At 46.3% G+C, this 24,739-nt stretch overlaps 1 protein-coding gene across 21 annotated transcripts in view; it reads right to left on the reverse strand.

Moving 5' to 3' along the window:
• Positions 1-24,739, reverse strand: part of LOC135186859 (multiple epidermal growth factor-like domains protein 6) — a 380,712-nt gene that overhangs the window by 89,253 nt on the left and 266,720 nt on the right. For 18 of the 21 annotated variants that reach the window (XM_064164986.1, XM_064164988.1, XM_064164997.1 and 15 more), the window contains 10 exons: positions 19,436-19,564; positions 18,193-18,318; positions 16,861-16,989; positions 16,512-16,640; positions 14,210-14,341; positions 7,941-8,069; positions 6,690-6,815; positions 5,564-5,692; positions 1,688-1,816; positions 796-924 (listed from right to left, as the gene is read on the reverse strand). In XM_064164986.1, coding sequence (XP_064021056.1) covers positions 796-924; positions 1,688-1,816; positions 5,564-5,692; positions 6,690-6,815; positions 7,941-8,069; positions 14,210-14,341; positions 16,512-16,640; positions 16,861-16,989; positions 18,193-18,318; positions 19,436-19,564 — 1,287 coding nt within the window. Of the gene's footprint in view, positions 1-795; positions 925-1,687; positions 1,817-5,563; positions 5,693-6,689; positions 6,816-7,940; positions 8,070-14,209; positions 14,342-16,511; positions 16,641-16,860; positions 16,990-18,192; positions 18,319-19,435; positions 19,565-24,739 lie in introns of those variants that run through there. The other 3 variants (XM_064164995.1, XM_064164999.1, XM_064164998.1) reach the window with 3 other exon arrangements.

Below are 24,739 nucleotides of genomic sequence, written 5' to 3' on the forward strand. Positions count from 1 at the left end.
TTCAGGGTGTCTCAGAGGAAAGCCATCCCTTGTTACAACCTGATGGCAAGAGTGATTTTTCAGATGCCCATTTGAATGGCAAGATGTAGGCTCATATAGAGGAAATTTTTCAGGGTGCCTCAAACGAAAGCCATCCCTTGTTACAGCCTGATGGCAAGAGTGATTTTTCAGATGCCCATTTGAATGGCAAGATGTAGGCTCATTCAGAGGAGTTTTTTTTCAGGGTGTCTCAGAGGAAAGCTCAGAAACTCTCCACTGAAATGGAGTTTAATGCCATGTTTAATGAAGAATTGGACAGAGCAGAACAAGCATTACTTTTACATGAACTCTGGTTGTGTTGGGTTCATCTAACCCAATCTGTCAAATGTATCTGTTAATCTATCCCAGAGCTGTAGCTGACACTTCTTTTCATTTTTAATTAGAGCCCTCTAGAAGGCCAGTCCATAACACTCAACAGTTCTGACATGCACCCATTTAATAATCTTATTTGGAGTTTTAGAAGCAAATTTAAAATCAGTAAAAGGAACTTTATTTTTAATAAAGGACATGTGGAACTCATTGCTGCAAGACATCATGGAGACCAGCACTTTCCTCCTATTAATTGGAACCAGATTAGTTAATTTCTAAGGAAATGAGAATGCTAAGCCACGTAACAGGTAAACAATCCCAAACCTGGGATATTCATAAAGATCAAAATATGGAAGAAGTTGCTCTGGGCAAACAAATATTGGAGCAGAGATTTGAATTTGATTTGGGTTTTGTTTGTTTCCTTTTAGACCAGAGGGGTACAAGTACCTTTTTCACAGTGGACACCTTGATAACCCAAAGGACAAACGCACTGTCCCGTCACCACGTCGCAGCTCGCTCCGTTTTCACAGGCACACACATGAAGACAGCTGAGCCCATAAAATCCAAGGGGACATGCTGAAAAATCATAGAATCACAGACTGCACTGAGCTGGAAGGGACCTTTAAAGGTCATCTAGTCCAAGCTCCCTGCAGTAAGCAGGGGGATCACCAACTAGATCAGGTTGCTGAGCTACAGAACAAGAGGACACAATCTCAAACCGCACCAGGGCAGGTTCAGGCTGGATGTTAGGAGGAAGTTCATCGTGGAAAAGAGTGAGTGGCATCGGGATGGGCTGCCAGGGGAGGCAGTGGAGTTCTCATCCCTGGAGGTGTTTAAGAGGAGGCTGGATGAGGCACTTAGTGCCAGGGTTTAGTTAATTAGAAGGGTTAGGTGATAGGCTGGATGCAATGATCATAGAGATCTTTTCCAACCTGGTTAATTCTGTGATTGTCTCATCAAGCCTGACCTTGAATGTCTCCAGGGATGGAGCCTCCAACTCCTGTCTGGGCAACCTGCTCCAGTGTTCCACCACCCTCATAGGAAAAACTTAATGAAAGTTTGAAACAAGGAAGGTTTGTGATGCAAATCACACATCTCTTTAAAACCCTCTGCATTCCCAGCAACATTCCCTGGGAGCCAAACAAACATTTATCATTAGGCCAAATAATGCCACGTGCTTTTAAAGCTTGTACTATCCCAGCATCAGAGGTACTCAGACCTGGAAGCAGCTGAGTGATCTGGGCCATCCTCAAAATTTTAACTGAGCCATTGAGGTGTGTGTGTGACTACTTTGAAGCTCCACATCCCATGTGGTGCCTTCCAGGGTGCCTTCACTTACTGTGCTCGCAGGAGTGGCCATAGAAACCCTCGGGGCACTGGCAGCAGCCTGTGAATCTGTCGCAGGTGCCATTGTGCTGGCATGAGCAGTCCAAGCTGCAGCCTGACCCATACTTCCCTGGGAGACATTCTGCTGGCAGGACACGGACAGAAAAACAGACAAACAACAAAACAACATAATCACTGATCTCACCCAGGAAAGCTCTCATGTGGTAGCTTCAAGTATCATGCCCATACTCTAAAGCCAAGAAGAATGTTTGTGAAGAAGACATTTCTGCACAGTTATGATTAGGGGACCTAGATCATCTCTCTTATGAAGAAAAGCTGAGGGACTTGGGGCTTTTTAGCCCAGAGGAGACTTCGGGGGGGCATGTGTGCATCTATCTTGTCAATGCTTATAAATCCTTACAGAGTGGATGTCAGGAGAACAGGGCCAGTTGTTTTTTGGTGGTGCCCAACGATGTGACAAGATGCAATGGGCACAGACTTGAACTTAGGAAGTTCCACCTAAACATGAAGAGAAACTTCTGTACTTTGAAGGTGATAGATCACTGAAGCAGGCTGTCCAGAGAGGTGGTGGAGTGTCCTTCTCTGGAGTCACTCAACATCTATCTGGATATTGTGATCCTGTGCAGTCTGCTCTGGGTGAACCTGCTTTAGCAGGGGAGTCAGACTTGATGATCTTCAGAGGTCACTTCCAACCCCTGTCATTCTGTGGTTCTGTGATTTAGGGCTACAAAGATGACTGGGGGCTGGCACAGCTCTGCAATGAGAACAGGCTGAGAGATTTGGGGCTGGTCAGCCTGGAGATAAGAAGTTTCCAGGGAGATCTTATAACAGCCTTGCAGTACTTGAATAGGCCTGTACAAAAGATGGGGAGGGACTCTTTTCAGGGAGGATAGTGACAGGACATTAAATGGCTTTAAAATGAAAAAAGATAGACTGATTAGATATAAGAAGAAAGTTTAGGTCAGGTTAGATGGGGCTTTAAGCAACCTGGTTCAGCAGAAGGTGTCCCTGCCTGTGGCAGGGAGTTTGCAACTAGATGATCTTTAGGGTTTCCTCCAACCCAACCCAGCTTATTCTGTGAGTCTATGATTTATGTACTTGAGAAATCTTTTACATTAGATAGATTTTTTGAACAGGAATTTCCTGGTGCTTTTCATAGCCTACCTTTTAAAACTTGTCTCTTCACGTACTCAGCGTTGAACCTCCAGCATGTGTCACAAAGCCATACAGTAAATGGCACAAATGGTAGTTTCTATTTTCTCTCCTCTATCTACAGCAATATTTTCTTCCAGACACTTAGAAAGTGTGAAGGCAAACATGAAGCTTTCCCTCCTCTGTGTTATCATTGGAGTTCACACTATTTCAGTGCCTAATGAAACCAAGAGGCTCTCCTTTTCACACATGGCAACAGACTTTCCATCTCTAATGAGCTATCTGCTTTTACTGAACCAAACACATCTCAAATGATTAGAAGCCAAGTCATGCAAAAGTGACTGTGCCAACATAATTACCCTAGGCATCAGTCCTGCATAAGTTAACTTCCCACTGCTCTGATGGTTTGATTCTGGGCAGATCAACTTAAATGAGCATGGCTGTCCAAATAATCAGATTCATAACTCTGCAAATGTCAAGCAAGATCTTTCAAGAACATCAGATCCAACCACTAGGGAAAGGATGTCTGATTAGCTGTCTTTGATTTCTAGTCAAAACACACTCAAACCCATGCTACTGTGGAAATCAGGACTCAATTTTCCAATAACTTGGCTATCTCTGTCAAAAGATCAATAGTGAAGCTTTTTCTAGTGATAGAACACACAGTCCACCATATGATGTGTGCATGTTTGCCCCTGTGCTTGACTTCAGAGCTGCAGATCTAAGCACATGTCTAGGATACACCCACGATCCTCTACTCCATGTGGTGACACTTGCATGATCCTCTTAAGACTTCACAACCCAAACACAGCCCAAGAGTGATTACAGAGATTTCAATAATGGATGCACAGAGGTGAATAGATGTGGCCAAGGCAACATGGATTTGGCCAGTTACTGCCAAACTGCACTTTTTTTAGTGCCTACCCACAGTGCTATTCACATTGAGTCAGCATCCTTTCTCTTTTCCTTGTCTCCATACACGCCTGCATAAAGCAAGTCTCTGAGTCTTCCCAGGTGCAAAGTGAAACAGTTGCCTTGAAGAACTGTGTTAAAAAGTGTCATTTCTACAAGACACTTTTATACAGGGAAACTCCCCTATAACCATCAGTTCTTTGCCAAGATAGTATGAAGCTTGAAGTGGATATTCTATAGATGTCAGGGACAGAAAGGCAGCAAAATGAAAGCCCTAGACTGCTGGGGAGATTGCATCCTGGCAGGTAAGATATACCAATGGCACTGTCTTGGATGTCAACTCAGAATGAACTCCTTATTTGACATTATACCAGTAAACTCATATTTTCCTGAACATTTAAGTCCATTACTATACAGACATCTCTTCTCTGGAGACATAAATTGCCACATAATTGCAGAATGACGTTTGGGAGATGGACAGAAAGCCATGGAAAAACTCCCCTCTGGGCTGGCAGGAGGGTTTCTGGATTGAAAACTGATCTTACTCTGCTTAAGTGTGTTCTGTCTCATGTATGAGAGAGCTGCCATGGAGAAGCAAGAGCAAGATTGCAAGACAGTCTCAATTGCTTTGGACAGATGCTGTCAGAACTGCACTAGCAGGGAAATTAAAACATAGGGAGTTCAACTGCAGTCCAGTGTCAAAGGGAAGAGAGTAATGAGAGAGAACTTAAGAGAGGAGGGAGATGTGGGCTTCTGCTGACCCCAAAAGAGCACGTGAAAGGCGACACACAACAATGCTCCCACAAACAAAAGAACACCAAAGCTGGACAGGAGAAGAAATAAGAGCCCATGCTAAAGAACTTACGAGTTACAAAGCAGTGTAAAGGATTAACCCTCCGGGGGAACTGGTCTTGACCTAGACCCCAGGTCCTCCTGACTCCTCCCCGGGGGTGGGTCTGAGTGTTACTCCAGGTGTAGTGTTAGCCCACTCCCACTTCTTGTCCAGCCCCCTATACAAACAGAGGAACTGCTTGTATTGTTCTCTTGCCCTGCCTCCCTGCCTGACAGCACCACCCTCCTGTTCCTGCCACCCTTTGTTTTACCACCTGGCCATCAGTCCACGAGGTAGACAAAACCATTACCATCAATCTGGTTATAAATATATTTTTTGTATTTTGTTTTTTTCCCTTCCCTATGTAACTCCCCTACCTCAAATACCTTTTATTTCTTGTTAAAGTTTTCTCTTTTAACTTCCAAATCAAAGTGAGACTATTTATTTGGGTGTTTTTTTCCTTTTCCTCTCTACATCTAATTCTTTTTCTTTGAGAAAAAGGGGGAAGAGGGAAAGGCATCCTATAAATTGTTATTGGTTCTATTAACTATAATTGAATCTCTGGGACATTTAAACTAGAACTGAGACAAACAGGACTAATGAGGAAGCTGCACCTGAAAAAACAGACCTAAAGATCTAACTAGGGACAGTTCTATATGAGAGTAGCTATAGTGAGAGTCATGGCACTAAGCCCGAGGCCAAGGAGCATCTGGATGATGCTCTTAGTTGCATGATTTAGTTTTAGGTAATCCTGTGAGAAGGATGGAGTTGGACACAGTGATCACACACAGAATGTGAGGGGTTGGAAGAAACCTCCAGAGATCAACAAGGATCCTTCCAAACTGAGACATTCTATGAGTGCAGCTGGGAAAAGGTCTCCTTAAATGAAAACTGTCCCTTTTTGTGGGTCTGAAGACACTGTGAAGCCCTGCTTGAATGTACATGTCCACCATCACCAAAGCAGACAATTACCTTTCTCACACCATCTTCCTGTCCAGCCAAGCCCGCAGGTGCAGTTGCCATCCACGTGGTCACAGATGCCACCGTTCTGACAGGTACAGGTTAGCTGGCAGTTGGGGCCATATTGTCCCTGGGGACACACTACAGAGAATTAACAAAGTTTGAAAAAATAAAATATATACAGGCTTCCTAAAGAAGGATGAAGGTGACAGGGAATAAACACAAAGATATGCCCCCCATGTGCCTGGTGTCTCCCAAGGGCTGTGGGACACTCCATACCCATTGTATCTCCTCACTTGACTTCATCCCATTTGCTCCTCTTCACAGAATCATGGAATCAACCAGGTTGGAAGAGACCTCCAAGATCAGCCAGTCCAACCTAGCACCCAGTCCTGTCCAATCAACTAGACCATGGCACTAAGTGCCTCACCCAGGCTTTTCTTCAACACCTCCAGGGACAGTGACTCCACCACCCCCCTGGGCAACCCATTCCAATCACTCTCTCTGGCAAGAACTTCCTCCTTACATCCAGTCTATACCTTCCCTGGCACAACTTGAGACTGTGTTCCCTTGTTCTGGTTGCCTGGGAGAAGAGCCAAACGCCACCTGGCTACAGCCTCCTTGCAGGTAGCTGTAGAGAGCAATGAGATCTGCCCTGAGCCTCCTCTTCTCCAGGCTGCCTTGCTCTCCTCACTTTGCCCCATTTCTCAATATCTCCTCTTCAGTAAATCCTCTCCCTCCACCTTTTCAGCTCAAGAAATTTGTTTCTAAATTTAACCCCATCCATCCACAGAGCCCTCACTCTGCACAAGTTGCATGGTGCAAACCACCCTTGTCCCCCACCTTGATGTTCTCTTTGGATTGCATTCTCTGACAGGGGTCACTTCGGCTTTGCAGAGTGCACTGGCACTGAATGCGCTGGAGCAAAGCAGTGAGATATGGGCAGGAGATGTGGAGCAGGATAAAGGGAGGGTGTTGGAGCGGAGAGGGCCAAGGGCCAAGTACAGCACAGTGCAAGGCCATCAAGCAAAGGTGCTGGGAAGCACAGCTACAGACAATGCCTGGCGTGGAGTCTATTTGCTGGTTGCTTTAAGCCCATACCCAACTGACGAGATGACCTCGGGTCCCGCTTTGTTACCTTGCTGACAGCTGGGTCCCATTTGGCCAGGAGGACAGGTACACTTGCCAGTCCGTGGGTCACACTGACCTTTACCACAGGCACAGAACAGGCTGCAGTCCTTCCCATATCGGCTTTCAGGACAAGCTGAAGGAAGCACAGGTGTTTGTTAACTACCCTTCATATCCAATACTTGCTTTCATTTCTAATGTAGGCAGGACCTTACAGGTAGAGCTGCCTACATTTTTATTCCAGTTAACTGCTTCAAAGCATTTATAGAATCATAGAGTCAGTCAGGGTTAGAAGGGATCACAAGGATCATCCAGTTCCAATTCCTGTGCAATGGGCAGGGACACCCTACCCTAGAGCAGGCTGGCCAGAGCCTCATTCAGCCTGGCCTTAAACACCTCCAGGGATGGGGCCTCAACCATTATGAACCCCAAACCCATCCAAAGACATGATTGCTGCTTCCTCTGAAACTTTACTTGAGGTTGTAAATATAACCTGTGGTACCACATGGAACATGAAGTAGGTTTCCTACCAAAAAAAGTAAGCATGCAGCTGAAGTAGCAGCTGTTAACTTCCAGATCACAGGATGTCAGGGAGTGGAAGGGACCCAAAGAGATCTCTGAGTCAGACTCCCCTGCCAGAGAGCAGGGCCATACAATCTAGCTCAGGTCACAGAGGGACGTCTTTCCTTCCTTAGTATTGATGCTGTCTTATGCTGAAGAGGAAAGCTACAGCTACTAAACATTAAACCACTGCCTTTTGCTGAATGAGCTGAAGAGAACTTCAGAGCTCACCGTAGCTTTGGAAACAGCACAGAAATTCAGCCACACAATTTAGCTCTGAAATAGAGACGTACAAGCAGGTTGCCATGGCGCCTTTACCGCTTTTGCCATGACAAAACTTGATCTTTTTCCCTGTTTATTGAAACTAATGGCACCACAGTGTGAAGCAAAACATTGAGATAATTTCTCAACCTAGAAATTTTGGCCAGGAAAGAAGGAGCTTGAGCAACTCACGCTGAGCTGGCTTTAGAAATAGATTTGGGCAAGCAGGTTGTAATCCTGGGATGAGCCTCCTCGCCTCTAGGCACTTGGGAGAGAGGGAAAATATTTTTCAAGAGATTTTTTTCACAAAGCTGGAATCTTAATTTACAATTCAAGGAGGAGGTGGCTGGGTTCTGTCTGCTTTTCTGCTGACAAGCTCTTATGCAGATTACTCTCTCTGCTGGTCTTTGAAAGGGGCAGAACAGGAACGTTGGCTTACTTTGACTGCAGTCGGCTCCAATGAAACCAGGCACGCAATCACAAGTCCCCACCGCGGGGTCACAGCGGGCTCCGTTCATGCACTTGCAGAGCTGTTGGCAGTTTGAGCCATAAGTACCTTTTGGACAGGCTGTTTTAAAAGAACAAAACAGCAGTTAGGCCATGTTGCCACTGGGTCCACAGCATTTCATGTCATGAGTGCTCTGCTGCTTTCAACCAAAATCAGATTTTTCTTTTCTAACTCCATTTGCTTCTAGAATCATAGAATCAAGTAGGTTGGTAGAGACCTCCAAGCTCATCCAGCCAACCTATCACCCAGCCCTAGCCAATCAACTAGACCATGGCACTAAGGGCCAGGAGTGGGCATTGACAAGCAGATGACTGCCTTGGGCAATGCACTCCTTGGGGCAGTAAGGCAGCACAGGCTTTCAATGTCAAACCTCAGGAGAGATGGACCAACTCCTGCTGCCAAGCTTGGTTCAACTGCTCTAGACTCTGCACCCTCCTCCCCTATCCTCACGTGTGACGGCAGCAAGAAAAGCAAGCTCAATTCTTCAGAGGTTTTCATCTCTTATATCTGCTCTAAGTCAGCCCATTCCCCCTTTTTCTCCTATGGGAAGAGATGGAGAGACGGGGCCCTGGTCCTCCTTCTTCCTTTGGGCAACATAGCCTGATCTGTCTGGGATGTTGAATCATCATAGAATCAACCAGGTTGGAAGAGACCTCCAAGATCATCCAGGCCAACCTAGCACCCAGCCCTGTCCAATCAACCAGACTATGGCACTAAGTGCCTCATCCAGGCTTTGCTTCAACACCTCCAGGGACAGTGACTCCACCACCTCCCTGGGCAGCCTGTTCCAATGCCAATCACTATCTCTGGGAAGAACTTCCTCCTAACATCCAGTTCTATGAGCCATCTCTGCCCCTTTCAGCAGCCATTTTAGCTGACCAGTTATGGATACTGGGGTCCATCTTTTAAAATGTTTAAGTTGGAGGAAGTTCCTTTCCTCTATAATAGAATCATGGAATCAGCCAGGGTTGGAAAGGACCACAAGGGTCTGCTCTTTCCCTTTGAACTGGAGTTGGCATTTGATGGGCTGTGGATTGATGACTGTGAAAATGTGCATGAGAGTAACAAAAGCCTTCCAAATACAAGAGAGAAAGACTTTAAATGGAAAGCTGGAAAATTCTCTGAGGGAAAAAAAACCTCCAAAACACAAACCAGCCACATTTTGGAATAACCAGAAGAAAGGTAAGACCTGGATGGACTGTTGAGCCAATGTTACATGGCAGCAGAGGCTTTCCAGGTGGCATGAAGCATTTCTGGGTTCTTTTTTGGACAGCTACTGTTGGAGGAGTGCTGGAAATAAGATCAAGAAGTAATGAATGCATCTGCCATGTTTAGCTCATGTCTTCAATATACTCTTTAGAGTGATGGAGACTAGAGATGAGGGAAAGAGCTGGGCAGGACTGCTAGGAACATGCTCCAAATCTACTAGGGTTGACTCCAGCACACCATAACTAGAGTCTGGAGATGCAGGTTGCTGCTCTCCTCATCCTCCAGTGTCCTAGAAGAGGGACGAGGGCTTCAAGATACTTTTTAACATCTTGTCTTCAAGATACTTTTTAGTCTTCAAGATACTTTCTAGAGTGGTGTAGGCTAGAAATGAGGGAAACAGCTGGGCAGGGCTGCTAGAAATGTGCTCCTAATGTGCTAGGGTTGACTCCAGCCCACCATAAGTGGAGTCTGGAGATGCAGGTTGCTGCTTTCCTCATCTTCCAGTGTCCTAAAAGAGGGATGAAGGCCTCATGGCGCTTCAAGAGCAACTGGATTATCACTGAACAGTTACACTAGTGCTGCTACCTCCCTCTAGATTTCTTTGCCTCTTCCTTCCTTCTTTCCCTTGGCAAGAGCAACTGGAGCATCCCTGAACAGTCATACTAGTGCTGTTAAGCTCCCTCTAGACTTCTTTGCCTCTTCCTTCCTTCTTTCCCCTGGCAGAAGGAAAAAACTATGGCTGCTTTGGAAATCTGCTTGAATATACATTTGCAGGTCTCCAAGCAACGAATTTCATGCAATCTGTGAATAAATAACTTTTATATGTTTTCTCTCTTTTCTGAAGGCATGAAAACATGGTCTGAGTGGCTGGAGAAAGCTCTGGATGTTTTGAACTACTCAGTAGAGAGGCTGAGCTTAGGAGAAGCTTTAAAGGGATGCCTCTTAAAATAAAACTTGAAACTGGCTTCTTCTCAAAGCAGGATAGCAGATCATCAGGACTAAACAGAGCCACGTGTTTAGAGCATACAGATACTTTCCCTGGCCCTTCTCAACCCTGCCTGCTTCTCAATGAGTACTTCATCATCAGTGCTTCCATCTGTCAGTACAGAAAATCTGTTTCATGTGCAAACTCTGGCATCAAGGAGCGATCCCTACACCACCTATTTCATCTCCACCAAGACATGAATTTCAGGATACACCCAGATTCAATGATTTAATTGGACTCTAAGAGAGGTTCTCTTTTTCTTCTATTTTTCCCTTCAGCCATCATTTGGCTTTTCTCCTTTTTATTTCATTTTATTTTTGGGGAGGGATGGTTTTTGTTGTTGTTGTTGTTTTTCATTCTGCCATGGTCTAGTTGATTGGATAGGGCTGGGTGATTGATAGGTTGGACTGGATGATCTTGGAGGGCTCTTCCAACCTGGCTGAGTCTACATTTCTCTTTTTTTTTTTTTTTTTTTTTTTTTGGGGGGGGGGGTGGTGAGTGGGAGGGTTGTGGGGCTTTTTTGTTTGTTTTGTTTTAATTCTGTTTCCCACACTCCCAAACATGTTGCTTCTTTGTGGCAATGCTGTCAGAGTTATTCCTCAGCTCAAGATGTTTAGCCTGCAGAAGAGGAGGCTCAGGGCAGACCCCATTGCTGTCTACAACTTCCTGAAGGGAGGCTGTAGCCAGGTGGGGTTGGGCTCTTCTGCCAGGCAACCAGCAACAGAACAAGGGGACACAGTCTCAAGTTGTGCCAGGAGAGGTCTAGGCTGGATGTTAGGAGGAAGTTGTTGTCAGAGAGAGTGATTGGCATTGGAATGGGTTGCCCGGGAGGTGGTGGAGTCACCATCCCTGGAGGTGTTGAAGCAAAGCCTGGATGAGGCACTTAGTGCCATGGTCTGGTTGACTGGACAGGGTTGGGTGATAGTTTGGGCTGGATGGAGATCTCTTCCAACCTGGTTGGTTCTATGATAGGAGCTGTTCTGTTGCTGGAAGGGATGCAGCAATTCCCACTTTACCAATTTTGTTTGCCCTTAGATCATTTCAGTTGTTTCAGTTGAAGAGGGAATAGCAGAAGCAGGGCAAGCACATCAGCTGTGACCTTCACAGGGTTATTAACATCTCATCTGTTACTACTTTGCAAAGGAGCTTCTATGCTGATAGCTAGAGTGATTCACACAGTCTCCTGCCATTTAAAGTGGGCTCTGCCTTTATAAAGAGGCTTAGCCTCTAACCACCAGTTATCTCATAAAGACATTTTCTAATTTAACAGTTTCCTCTGCATCTGACTTAGGTTTTTCTGAAAACAGCAGAAGCAGTAGCCAGATTTCTAACTCATACCCTGATTTTTTTTTCCCTTCTGCTTCGGGTGGTTTTGCCACGACCAAGAGCTCCTAAATCTTTTCACACCAAGTGCACAGTCTGAGTTTTTTCTTACCAATGTTATTAATTGCATTGTCAAAGAAAAAGTCAGTTCTGAGGCATCCTGTTACCTACAGCTTTGAAGGTGAAGCTGGTGAGGTCTTTCTGGCTCAGAGTTCATCCAGCCCAGTAAATGTCAGGGAAACACAGCAGAGGGTTTTTTATCCATTACAACACCACTTACTCCTTTTTTATTCATAACTTCACTCAGGCAGATCTGCCTGTCCACTGACTTATGGACAAGTGATGGGAACCTTATTGCTGGTTTGCCTGCTTCCTCTGGGTCCTGCCAAGAGACTATTTCAGCTCTTCACTCCAAAATTTGAGAACATGAAAGTCTCGTTGCTCTTGGCTCCTGGAAATTTGACTTCCCAGCCAACAACACCTTTTATAGATACTTTCTTGAACCTTTTTTTTTTTCTTCACAGTACTATAAATATAGCAATAGTTGCCAGAAACTGTTTCCAGCAGCATCCAACCACATGTTGACTGGACTGAAGCCCACTTCACATCTTTGGGAGCGGCTCCCTGTGCTGTTTTTAATATTATAGCAAAAGCTTCTTCATCCTGGAGCAGCCCCAGTTCTCCCTGGAATGAGGATGGTGGGAACACAGAGTATTCCCACCAAAGTCACGCTAGCTGTCCTTGGTTATCAGACAGCCCCTTCAGAGGCAGGTCCATAATCTCTCATACCACTGACCTAATCCTAAAAAAATAACTCCCAGTTAAACTCTTTTCCTTCCATTTCGGTGTCTTTTTGATTTGGGGATCCAAGAGAACACAATGCCATGAAGGCTCAGGTCTCACGGGCTAAAGGTTTAATCCTGGCTAGACTGTGGCACTGCAGCGTCTCTGAACGCCGCGAAGCACAGGTTTCACTCCGCAAGTCAGCTCCTATACATCAGGACTTCAGCATAATTATTAATGCTTTCCATTTTAAACTTCTGAAATGAAAGGTTGAGGATCTAAGCAAGCTGGAGGACATTTACTATAACCTCTAGAGATTTAGCACGACACGCACAGGTAATGACTTCTGAAGGATTGCTACATCAAAGCAACAGGCCAACCATGATTAAGTCTTTTAAAACGATGCTGTTAAATAGTTGATCTCCACTACCGCTCTGCTATAACATTTATTATCATCTAATGTATAATGGATCCAGATGGCTCTAGCCTAGATGTTGAAGGCTGGATTTCGATCTCACTTAAGAGTGAGAAGTGATGTATAAAGGAGGAAAGAATCAATCCTTACATTTACATTTGTATTTGAAAGAATAACTTGTGATGACATGATGGTAATACAAATGTCCATCGCTATAATGAGCCTCTTGCCTATTTGTAGCCCAGGAATAAAGCACAGCTTTAACCCTTCCCAGAGCTGCATATATTGCAGCTGACCTTTCTAGCCACATTATTCCCCCACCCCCCAAACAAAAAAGCTCTGCTTGATTCTTAAGAAAATCAGCATTGACCAAGGAAAGGTTGAGCTTGAAGCACAACAGCTTCTTTCTGGGTTTTTTTTTTGGATTAAATGAGACTATTACAAGGCATGGAGTAAAACCAAAATTAAAGCTGTAAATAAAAAGGTAATTAACTGTCTCCTTTATTGGAAACTTCGGTACATGTTTCTTATCAATTGCCACGTTCCACCAGAAAACAACTTTACAGATGTCCTAAAATACTGGCACGAGGCATGTGGATCTGGGAATATTTTTTTTATGATGGGAGCCTTTGGCCAATCAGCATTTTGCCCTCTACAGCAGTCACCTTGTTTCAATCCAGGGTAACAATTTGTTTGACTTGATTGCTCCTCGGAAGGCCCTACAACTTAAGAGACTTTATGAATCACTGAGATTTACTGCCGATTGCAGCTCGTTGTTTTCCAATAACCATTTGTCCTTCCTTGAGCACACAGAGATTTGGGCAAGTATTTTTGGCCTAGATGTTATGAAATGAAAAGGGGCTGCGCTGTAACCAGGTGTAGCTGAAGATGAGAGGTGGAAATCACACACAGTATCACAGTATCATCAGGGTTGGAAGAGACCTCACAGATCATCAAGTCCAACCCTTTACCACAGAGCTCAAGAACAGTGATGAGATTGTTCAGTGTGGCACAAAATTGGGAAGAGTTTAGATTAGTAAGAGAGCCTTGCTTTTAATAGTCATTCTTAAGTCAGTTTTAAAGTTAATAGGTTTCATCCAAAGTGGTTTTTAAATTCATCTCTGGAGACAATTCAGGTGTACTTATTATTATTAATTAACCCACAAGAGTATCATTGTGAATTGGAGAAAGAGAATGGAGGGGAGGGAGGGAGAAGGGGAGGGAGGGAGAAGGGGAGGGAGGGAGAAGGGGAGGGAGGGAGAAGGGGAGGGAGGGAGAAGGGGAGGGAGGGAGAAGGGGAGGGAGGGAGAAGGGGAGGGAGGGAGAAGGGGAGGGAGGGAGGAGGAGGAGGAGGAGATGATAATAGAATGGAAGAGACCTCCAGAGATCATTGTGGTCCTAGTTAGATGAACTCAGAGCACCAACACATATTCCTGCACAACTTGGTCCTTGCTCAGAAAGCGAGCAACCTACAAAGGTACTCACGGAGGTGGCAGCGGTCCCCGTGGTACCCTGGGCGGCACGCACAGATGCCAGTCACTGGGTGACACTCTTCATTCTCAGCAGAGCACTGACACACTCGGTTACAGCTCTTACCATACGTGCCCGGTGGACAGGCTGGGGGAAGAGGAAATGTAAACCAATAAATTAAATTTGTCTTGGTAAATCTAGCACTCAAACAAAGAGCCAGCTCCAATTGATTAAATAAAACCCCTGCCTACAGAACGAGGCTCTCCTCTGGGACTTTGGATTTATTACATTTACTTGGGGGTTACTTCACTGCTTGATTTTGTTTTGTTCAGTCAATTTGTGCCCGACTGTCAAGGGCCAGATACAATTTTCTTGTCACTAGGAATAAATAAATAAATAAAGAATCATAGGGAAATGTCAGGTAAAATTGACTAAAATAAGAGCATAAATCACAAGGGAGTAGGCATGTGGATAAAGACATTCTACCTTTTGCAGGGAGTTTAAACTTGCAAAGCTGCTGCAGTGCCAACACCCTCACGGTTTCATTTTGCCTGTTGACAGCCACATTGCCTCCAGGTTTTGGACCTTCCACATCTAATTCTGACATCTCACTTCCATTAAGTTGCCCTGCTTGTGGGTCAGGATTTAGATTCCTTTAGTGGAGGCTATGGGACACTGATGTCAACTCTTTTAATTCCCTTTGTTTTTTTTTTCCCCTTGCTGTTTTCCTCTTTCGCTAAAGTGGCGCTCGGGGAAAATGTTGTACGGAACAAAGTCAGAATTACACAGGCAGGGTCACAGAACGAGCCCGCTCTCACAGACAGCCAAACTCAACAGTGAAGAAAAAACAGATAATGACATTTCCATGAGCTGTAAGAGCAGGAATAGACAGTCTCTCATGGGGACGAGGCCAACAGAAAGCAGATCTGCGGCATAACTCACGGCGCAGCAATGGCCATGTGCTGGAGCCAGGCTCCACTGGCATCTCCTCACTCTATTTCCATAGAATGGCCGGGGTTGGAGGGAGCTTTGGAGATCATTAGTCCAATCCCTCTGCCAAAGCAGGATTACCTAGGGCAGGCCACACAGGAACACGTCCAGGTGGACACAGTTTCAAGTTGTGCTGGGGGAGGTCTAGGCTGGATGTTAGGAGGAAGTTGTTGGCAGAGAGAGTGATTGGCATTGGAATGGGCTGCCCAGGGAGGTGGTGGAGTCACCATCCCTGGAGATGTTCAAGCAAAGCCTGGATGAGGCACTTAGTGCCATGGTCTAGTGGACAGGGCTGGGTGCTAGGTTGGACTGTATGATCTTGGAGGTCTCTTCCAACCTGGCTAATTCTATGATTCTAAGAAGGAGACTCCATGACCTCTCTGGGATGCTTGTTCCGGGGCTCTGTCACCCTCACAGTAAAGAAGTTTTTTTTTGATGCTGAAGGGGAACTTCCTGTGTTCCAGATTTTGCCTATCGACCCATGTTCTTTCATAGGGCATCACTGAAAATAAACTGACCCCTTCTTCTTGATACCCACCCTTCAATTATTTATGAACTTTGATGAGATCCCATCTCTGACTTCTCTCTGGAGGTTAAACAGTGCCAGGTCTCTCAGCCTTTCCTGATCAGGCAGATCACAGAATCATAAAATCATAGAAGCAACCAGGTTTGTCCACTCTGTGAAGAACTTCCTCCTAACATCCAGCCTAGACCTCCCCTGGCACAACTTGAGACTGTCCCCCCTTGTTCTGTTGCTGGTTGCCTGGGAGAAGAAACCAATCCCACCTGGCTACAGCCTCTCTTCAGCTGGTTGTAGACAGAAATGAGGTCACCCCTAAGCCTCCTTTTCTCCAGACTAAACAACCCCAGCTCCCTCAGTTCCTTAGCCATCTTTGTAGCCTTTTGTTGGACTCTCTCCAGTAGTACCCCGTCTCTCTTGAATTGGCAAAACCAGAACTGGGCACAATACTCCAAATGTGGCCTCACTAGGGCAGAGCAGATGGGAAGGACACCCTCCCTTGGCCTGCTGGACACACTCTTCTCAATGCAGCCCAGGATACCAATGGCCTTCTTGGCAACAAGGGTCCATTTTGAACCAGTTCAGACCACAGTTGCTCCTTGCCAGCCCAAGTGCTGCAAACCTAGAGAACAAACCCTACCACGCCAGACAAGCCACAGGGGGGATTGATGAGCAGCCCTTGTCCATCTTGACTGCTGTGAGTTTGTTGTTTCCTCCCTCTTCGTTATACCTCTAGGTTTATATTTAAGAAATTAATCTCTTCATTAATTTACAAGGTTAATATTTGCATTCTTATAACAAACTTACTTTTTTGGCAGCCATAGCCAGTGAATCCTGGAGGACAGCCACACTGGCCTGTCAGGTGGTGGCAGGGGACACCAGCAGGACACCGGCACCGCTGGGCACAGCCTGTGCCATAGCGACCAGGCAAGCAAGCTGCAACAGTGCAACCAATCCTTGTTAGGGCATGGGACAGGCATGACAGTGCAGAGCTACTCCCCACCAATGCATCTGCTGCAGCCAACACTGTAAGCTTCTCTAGACTGACCCCACAGAGCAACACTGAAGCTAAAGGACCCTGTCATCAGCTCCAGATCCAGAAGCAATGCATACCCTGAGCAGACCCTTCTTCCACAAATCCCCAGCCGACACTCACGTTTGTCACAGTGCCTCCCTCGCCAGCCCTTTGCACAGTGGCACGCTCCAGTTTGATGGTGGCAGGATGAGCCATGCATGCAGTCACATTGCTCCTCGCACCGCTCACCAAAAAATCCTGGGCGACAGCCTGTGAGGAGAAGCAGAGAGAGCAAAAAGTTCTTCCCACTGCACAGAGAGCATCCAGAGTGGGCAAAGGAGACAATATTCTTCTTGCTCACAGCCGAGGGGTGGTGGAGAAGAATGCATGCCCAGAAAACATCATTGAAAGAGGACACACTAAAAGTATTAAAACTCTTTAGTGATGGCCATTCATGAGCCTGCACATGAAAGTTCTTAAAGGCTTAGCCACAGGCTGAAGTACAAATACAGACGCTGTTGGTGCCACTCAATTTTACACAATCACAGTACGATGAGGGATGGAAGGGAGCTCTGCAGATCATCTGCTTCAACTGCCGCTCTTAAAGCAAGGTTACCCAGAACAGGTTGCCCAGGTGGGTTTGGAATCTCTCCAGAGAAGGAGACTCTGCAACTTCTCTAGGCAGCCTGCTTCAGTACTCCATCACCTCTTCAAAGTCGAAGACTTTCCCCTTTTTCCAGTTACACATGGATAAAGGCACAGCTGTTTGAAAAGTGAAAACGTGCTGTGACCACATACTGCTCTCCACCTCACAGGTCTCTGCAGAGTGATTAGAGACAAAGCAAGGCCTGAGGAAAAGGAAGGTAGGCACTGTGAAGGATCCATAGGTCACACTGGTGGTTGAGGCTCTGCAAGTCCTCAGCACCTCAAAAAATATCAGAAAATGGCTGGTAGTTTGCAGAAATCACAGCACCTCAGTGCCCATGCTGAAAACCACAGCACCTCAGTGTCCATGCTGAAAGCACCTTTCAAGTCATCTGGTATCTGCTGCTCACAAGCTTCCTAGTTCTGGGATTTACATGGATTTAAACACACCAGACAGCTACGTCAAATCTGGGCAAGACTGGTACAGTCTGAACCATTACAGATCAATTTGCTGAGCTCCCCTCAATGACTTTCAGAGACACAGCAGCATGTGGCAAACTCCTTAAAACTCATTCCCTTTCGTATTTTCTTCCTTGTGCCTTCATTATCTTAGCAGGCAGGGAACAGAAGTAGGAGGAGATAAAACGATTTGGACAGGCAGCTGGCAGCAGGAGGCTACAGTGAGTGCACACACCAGCAATATTTCTTACTGGCCTGCAGAAAAGTGGAAAATTAGGACACAAAATAGAAGCAGACTTCATCCAGTGGAGGCAGAAATGGCTGACTGCAGATGAGAGTGCTAAGATCTGCAGAAGGAGGTGTCCTTACCAACATCGCAGCGCTCCCCTGTCCAGCCGTTGTGGCAGATGCATTTCCCTGAGTGCTGGTCACAAACTCCATGATGACAGCTACAGTTCTGCTCACAGCCCTCTCCAAACATCCCATCACCACACTCTGAAAAGACATGGGGGAGACTGCAGGGGAGCCAGGGAGAGCACACTTATGCCTCTGAAATGCAGTGAGACACCTAAGATAGCCCTAAAAAACTTTCAGTGAGGGAGACTCCCTTGACAAAATTCTGCAGAATCTTTGAGGACTTTTTAGCACTACTTTTTCTCTCCTCAAATTGAGTTTGTTACCTATCTACCCTTTCCCCAAGGGCCAGAGACTGGCTTACTCTTCTATTCTGTCCAGAGAGTGTCTAGGGCCATGGTGTGTTCAAGTGCCAACACCATACCTCCTCTGAGTCTTCTCATTTGTGATTAAACAACATAAAATTTTCAGCCTCTCCAGACCTGGTGTTCTCCATCCTTCAGCCCCTCCTCTCTTTTTCCTGGGCTGTCTCAAAACAAACCTCACCAGACTGAACTGGTGGACGAGAAGCTCAACATGAGCCAGAAGTGTGCACCTGCAGCCCAGAAAGCCAACCAGAGCCTGGGCTGGATCAGAAGTGTGGCCACCAGGTCAAGGCAGGTGATTCTCCCCCTCTACTCTGCTCTGGTGAGACCCCACCTGCAGTACTGTATCCAGTTCTGGAGCCCCTATTACAAGAAGGATGTGGAGGTGCTGGAGCGTGTCCAGAGAAGGGCCATGAGGATGCTCAGAGGGCTGCAGCACCTCTCATATGAGGGCAGACTGAAAGAGTTGGGGCTGTTCAGTCTGGAGAAGAGGAGGCTCCTAGGTGACCTTCTTGTGGCCTTCCAGTATCTGAAGGGGGCCTACAAAAAAGCTGGGGAGGGACTTTGTAGGCTATCAGGGAGTGACAGGACTGGGGGGGAATGGAGCAAAGTTGGAGGTGGGGAGATTCAGACTGGACGAGAGGAGGAAGTTGTTCAGCATGAGAGTGGTGAGAGCCTGGACTGGGTTGCCCATGGCTGGAGGTGTTTAAGGCCAGGCTGGATGAGGCTGTGGGCAGCCTGCTCTAGGGTAGGGTGTCCCTGGCCACAGCAAGGAGGTTGGAACTGGATGATCCTTGTGGTCCCTTCCAATCCTGATTCTAAGATTCTATGAATTTCCTTGTAGAGAGACTGAAACAAGGCACTAGATGGATGGAGGATATGATGAGACTCACCCAGCTCACAGGCTATCCCTGTCCAGCCCGGGGGACACCAACACTTGCCCGTCTGGCTGTTACACAGTGCCTGGCCCTGGCAGGCGCAGCGCTGCTGACAGTTTGCACCATACCATCCATGAGGACAAGCTGTGGAGAAGCAGAATGAGAGTCTTCCATTAGGAAGCGCAGGGGAAGGATGCAATACTTGAGCCTAGCTCCTAGTCAGAGGAGACTGGGTTCATTTCCCGGCCAATGCACCAGATGCTTGAGCGTGTCCAGAGAAGGGCGACGAGGCTGGGGAGAGACCTGGAGCACAAGCCCTACGAGGAGAGGCTGAGGGAGCAGGGATTGTTTAGCCTGGAGAAGAGGAGGCTCAGGGGTGACCTTATTGCTGTCTGCAACTACCTGAAGGGTGGTTGTGGCCAGGAGGAGGTTGCTCTCTTCTCTCAGGTGGCCAGCACCAGAACAAGAGGACACAGCCTCAGGCTGCGCCAGGGGAGATTTAGGCTGGAGGTGAGGAGAAAGTTCTTCACTGAGAGAGTCATTGGACACTGGAATGGGCTGCCCGGGGAGGTGGTGGAGTCACCGTCCCTGGGGCTGTTCAAGGCAAGATTGGACGTGACATGGTCTAACCTTGAGCTCTGTGGTAAAGGGTTGGACTTGATGATCTATGAGGTCTCTTCCAACCCTGATGATGCTGTGATACTGTGACTGTGAGACAGGGCAATGGGTGGAAGTTGAGGCATAAGAAGTTTCCTTGTGGTGCCTTCTGACCCTGACTGATTCTATGATTCTACTGATTCTAAGTTATTAATTTCCCTGTTTTCAGAACATTTGTACAAGCCTCTTAAAACCCCAACTCCTTTCCTAATTGATCCTGCTACCCACAGCTGGATGTAAACATTTCACAGTTTACCTGGCTTTAATTAAATGAGTTTATGAGTTCCCATCACAACCAGCTCCTACAGATAAAACTTAACTTTTTTGGCACATGTGTCAGAGCAGCACCTTTCGAAGGCGTTAACAAGAGCAAGATCTTGCTCTGTAAAAGCACAGCCACCAGAGGATGGCTCACCTAGCCTCACACCTCCTTGCTTTCAGAAAGAAATCTCCAAATGCATGGAGACAGAACAAGGGCTTCTTTGACAATGTCTTCATGTCTGAGAAGAGCTTTCTTGAGCTTTTGCTTTGGTTTTGTATTACAGGCCTTCTTGCACAACACGAAGGTTTAGATTGTGTCATAAATTCCATCAAGCACTGTTTAGTGCCTTCCTGATTTTATTTCCTTCATGGAAAGAGCTTTTGGTATCAAGTTTTAAAGAGCAAGTCACTTCCCTAAAACAGTCCTTTACCCCTGCCAGCTTTCATCCCCTTTCCCTGACCATCCTGACACTGAAGAGCAGTCATTGCTTGTGTTATGCTACCAGCTCCATGCCCCAGCTCACCCAAGGAGCACCCACAGCAATATCCCCAGCTCCATGGCAGTGGAGCCAGGTACCTCATGAGAGAGGTACAGAAAAAGGAGCCTTCTGCAATAGGGATGGGTAAGCTTTTTCTATGCAGGGGATTAGGATGTGCAACATAAGCCTGAATGCAGCCTTTCTTTGGCAGCCTCTTTTCTTAAGGCTCGTTGAGCTGGGCTTAAGTTTGAGTCATGTATTGGTCTGCCTGCCAAGGCTGGAAGTTCCAAAGCCTTTAACATGCTCTGGATTTAGTCTGTGTCTGGAACGGTGTTTAGTAATGACGCAGATCAGTACAGTGCATGGGATAGAAAAGAAACAGTTTCAGAGCCATAGTGGGAGTTTTATGGACCTTTTCTCCCTCAATCAGCCTTCAAAATTGGTTGTCTTTTTCCTTTTTTCCCCTCCAGTTTATGACTCTGTTTCAGCCCCTCCTTCCTCATGCACACTGAGCTCCTCCTACACACAGTTGTGGCATCACAGATGCATTTAACAGGCCAAGCCACGTCACTGTGTGGATTCAAAGGACAATGAGCTGCTAATTAACATACCAATAAAGGTCTCTGGAGCAGAAGTTTCCTTTTTCCCTCCTACAGTCCTTTGACAGAGGTTGGAAATTCTGACTGTATCTTTCTGGAGGGTGGCTCCTTTCTACTCCGGGCTAGCCAGGTGGGGTTGGTCTCTTCTGCCAGACCACCAGCAATAGAACAAGGGGACACAGTCTCAAGTTGTGCCAGAGGAAGTACAGGCTGGATGTTAGGAGGAAGTTCTTCACAGAGAGAGTGATTGGCATTGGAATGGGCTGCCCAGGGAGGTGGTGGAGGCACCGTCCCTGGAGGTGTTCAAGAAAAGACTGGATGAGGCACTTAGTGCCATGGTCTGGTTGACTGGATAGGGCTGAGTGCTAGGTTGGACTGAATGAGCTTGGAGGTCTCTTCCAGCCTGTCTGATTCTATGATCACACTTACCTGACAACAGTGAGCCCTGCTGTGACAGTGACAAAGAGGACTGCAGCCTAGCTCTTAACTGTCCCCCTTGGCAAGTTGCATCCAGAAAAATCCATAAAATTTCCACCAGAGAGCACATCACAGGAGTAAACCTGAGACCTGACCCAGCACCAGGGAAATCAGTTTGAAACTGGCTTCTGATGACTTTTCACACCATAAAGGTGCCTAAGCCTATGTATCAGAGCATGTTCCAAAGAAGTTTTTATCACAGGGCAGGATTGCTCAGGTGATGGATCAGCTGTCACCCCCTGCCCTGCGGAATGTCTTTGTGCTAAACTAATGGTCCAGCAGAACCACCAGCTTGACAGCTCAGATATTTATTTGCATCCTAGTAAGAGAACTGACAACTTCATTGTTTTCAGCCTTCACTTTTCACAGCTGGATGCCTCTGCTCACCCAGAGTCTCATTCTTTGGTCAGAGAGAGATGATATTTCCAAGGCATTGGGTTAAGCAGCTGGTTCCCAGGTGGAAACTTAATGCAGACATCTCCAAACCTACACTTGCTGCAGTGTAGTCCTTCAGTGCTGCTGCCTATGAAAAATGGCAGCAGTAAGGTTCCTGTAGTCTCTCTCCATTGCACTGCAGGTTTGGATTGCTCTAAATTGTGTAAACAGACAGCACTGCTGCCCTGTTTTTTTCAGATCCCACCCAACAAATACAGAACAAGTTGACAGAGGCAGAGAGCTTCCTTACATGGTTTTCATGCCTGCCTTGCAGAGGTTCTCCTTCACTTGTACGAAGCTGTCAGAGCTTCTTGTCCCTGCAGCACTGCTGCATGTATTGGTAAGGCAAAAAACACCCTGATCCCTAACCCAATAGTGTCTTGCACTTGATGCATTGTGGCCAGCAGGTCAAGGGAGGGTCAAGGGTTGAGACCACACCTAGAGAACTGTGTCCAGCTCTGGAGTACTTGGTGTGAGAAAGACATGGAGCTGTTAAAATGGGGCTAGAGGAGGCCAGAAAATGATCAGAGCGTCTCAAGTGTTTCTTCACAGGAGAGATGTCCAAGCACCCCAATCATCCTTGTAGCTCTCTGTTGGACTCTCTCCAGTAATATTCCTGTCTCTTTTAAACTGGGAAGCTCAAAATTTGACACAGTATTCCAGGTTTGGTCTCACCTGGGCAGGGGGTGAAGAAACTCCCTAGATCTCCTGGACACACTTTTCTTGATGCACCCCAGTAAAAAGGCTCTGGAGAAATCTTATTGCTAGCTTTCAGTATCTGAAGAGTCCTTGAAGAAATATAAAGACACTCCTACAGCAGGACAAGGGGTGATGGTTTTAAACTAAAAGAGGGAGATTTAGACTAGACAGATTTTTTTTACATTGAGGGTGGTGAAATATTGGCACAGGTTGTCCAGAGAGGTGGTAGGTGCCTCACTCCTGGAAATATTCCAAGTCAGGTTGGAAAGAGCTCTGAGCAACCTGATCTAGTTAAAGATGTCCCTGCTTGTGGGAATGCAATGTGAGAAGGAATAATAGCAAGCGGTGTGTGACCTTTGTTCCCACACCTGCTCACTGCAGGGGCTGGACTAGATGACCTTTAAAGGTCCCTTCTAACACAGACTATTCTATAACTCTAAATTCATTAATCAAATTAATTAAATCTCCCAGGATGAGACCCTGCTGACTTTTGACCAAAACCTCTATGGCCTTTGTCAATGCTCAGAACAAGATCCAGGTGCTGTAGAAGCAGATGTCCTTGGGAAGCAAAGGACACCTTGACCTCAGCAGTGAACTTAGTTCAAAGTATCTGACCCATGCTTGGACTTTGTCTTCCTGTCTGAGGGGCATCTTCACAATGTGGTTCTCACAGTCCCCACCTCTCCTAGGGTATCTTTTCAACAGCGTTTTTGTCAGCACTTGGACCCCATCCACAATGAAACCACAGGAAAGTGCAGGAGCTCAGTCCCATCACAGTTAAAAGCTTGTTCTGCAAATGAGGCTTGGTTGCCAAGTTAAAAGTTCAACCCATCCTACAGAGCTCTGGCATAGTTTGGGGAGCACAAACTAAACATTTCCACAATACAGACCAGAACTGCATCACATCCAAGCCAAAGGAAAAAAACAGCTGATAACCAGGTCCCCTGACTGGTTACTAGTGGTTGGTGAGAGGTTTTTGGAGTATGTGTGCAAACCTCTTGTGCTTATCAGGAGGAGAAGAGTTTACCAGGGAAAATTCTGGCAAGAAAGCAGAACTCTCTGGAGAAGTAGATTTTAATTATTGGATTAATTATTGGCAGATACAAACTTAAGTTTTTTAGCTTCTTGGTCAGACAATCAAGGTTCTTCCCAGAGAGAGTGATTGGCATTGGAATGGGCTGTCCAGGGAGGTGGTGGAATTGCTGTGCCTGGAGGTGTTCAAGCAAAGCCTGGATGAGGCACTTAGAGACATGGTCTGGTTGATTGGCTAAGGCTGGGTACTAGGTTGGACTGGATGATCTTGGAGCTCTCTTCCAACCTGGTTGATTCTATGATAATCCTGCTTATCAAAACACTTGTCTGAGGATTAAGATAACAAGTGATATATTGAAGCTATTTTAGGAAGCCCCACACATGAAAGTACAAATATCCCTGGGCCTTTCCTCCTCATGAGAAGTGAAAAGGGAAGAGAGAAGGGAAAGGCTTAAATTATTACACTTCTTTCTGCTTCAAAATTTTCCTCTTTGTGCCTGTTGTCTGTAAAAGCAGGATCTAGTCATTTGCAGCCTTTAAAATCCCTCTCTGCATGCAAAGGACACATGAAACTGAAGATTTTCTTCCAGCCTGGAAGTCAACAGCCACCAAAAGGGTCAAGGAGCACAAGGAAAAGATGGGCACTAAGACTCGATAGGGTGCCCAAAAGCTTTGATTTC

This window comes from Pogoniulus pusillus, chromosome 26 (assembly GCF_015220805.1).
Source record: "Pogoniulus pusillus isolate bPogPus1 chromosome 26, bPogPus1.pri, whole genome shotgun sequence".
In the NCBI taxonomy this organism is placed as follows: Eukaryota; Metazoa; Chordata; class Aves; order Piciformes; family Lybiidae; genus Pogoniulus; species Pogoniulus pusillus.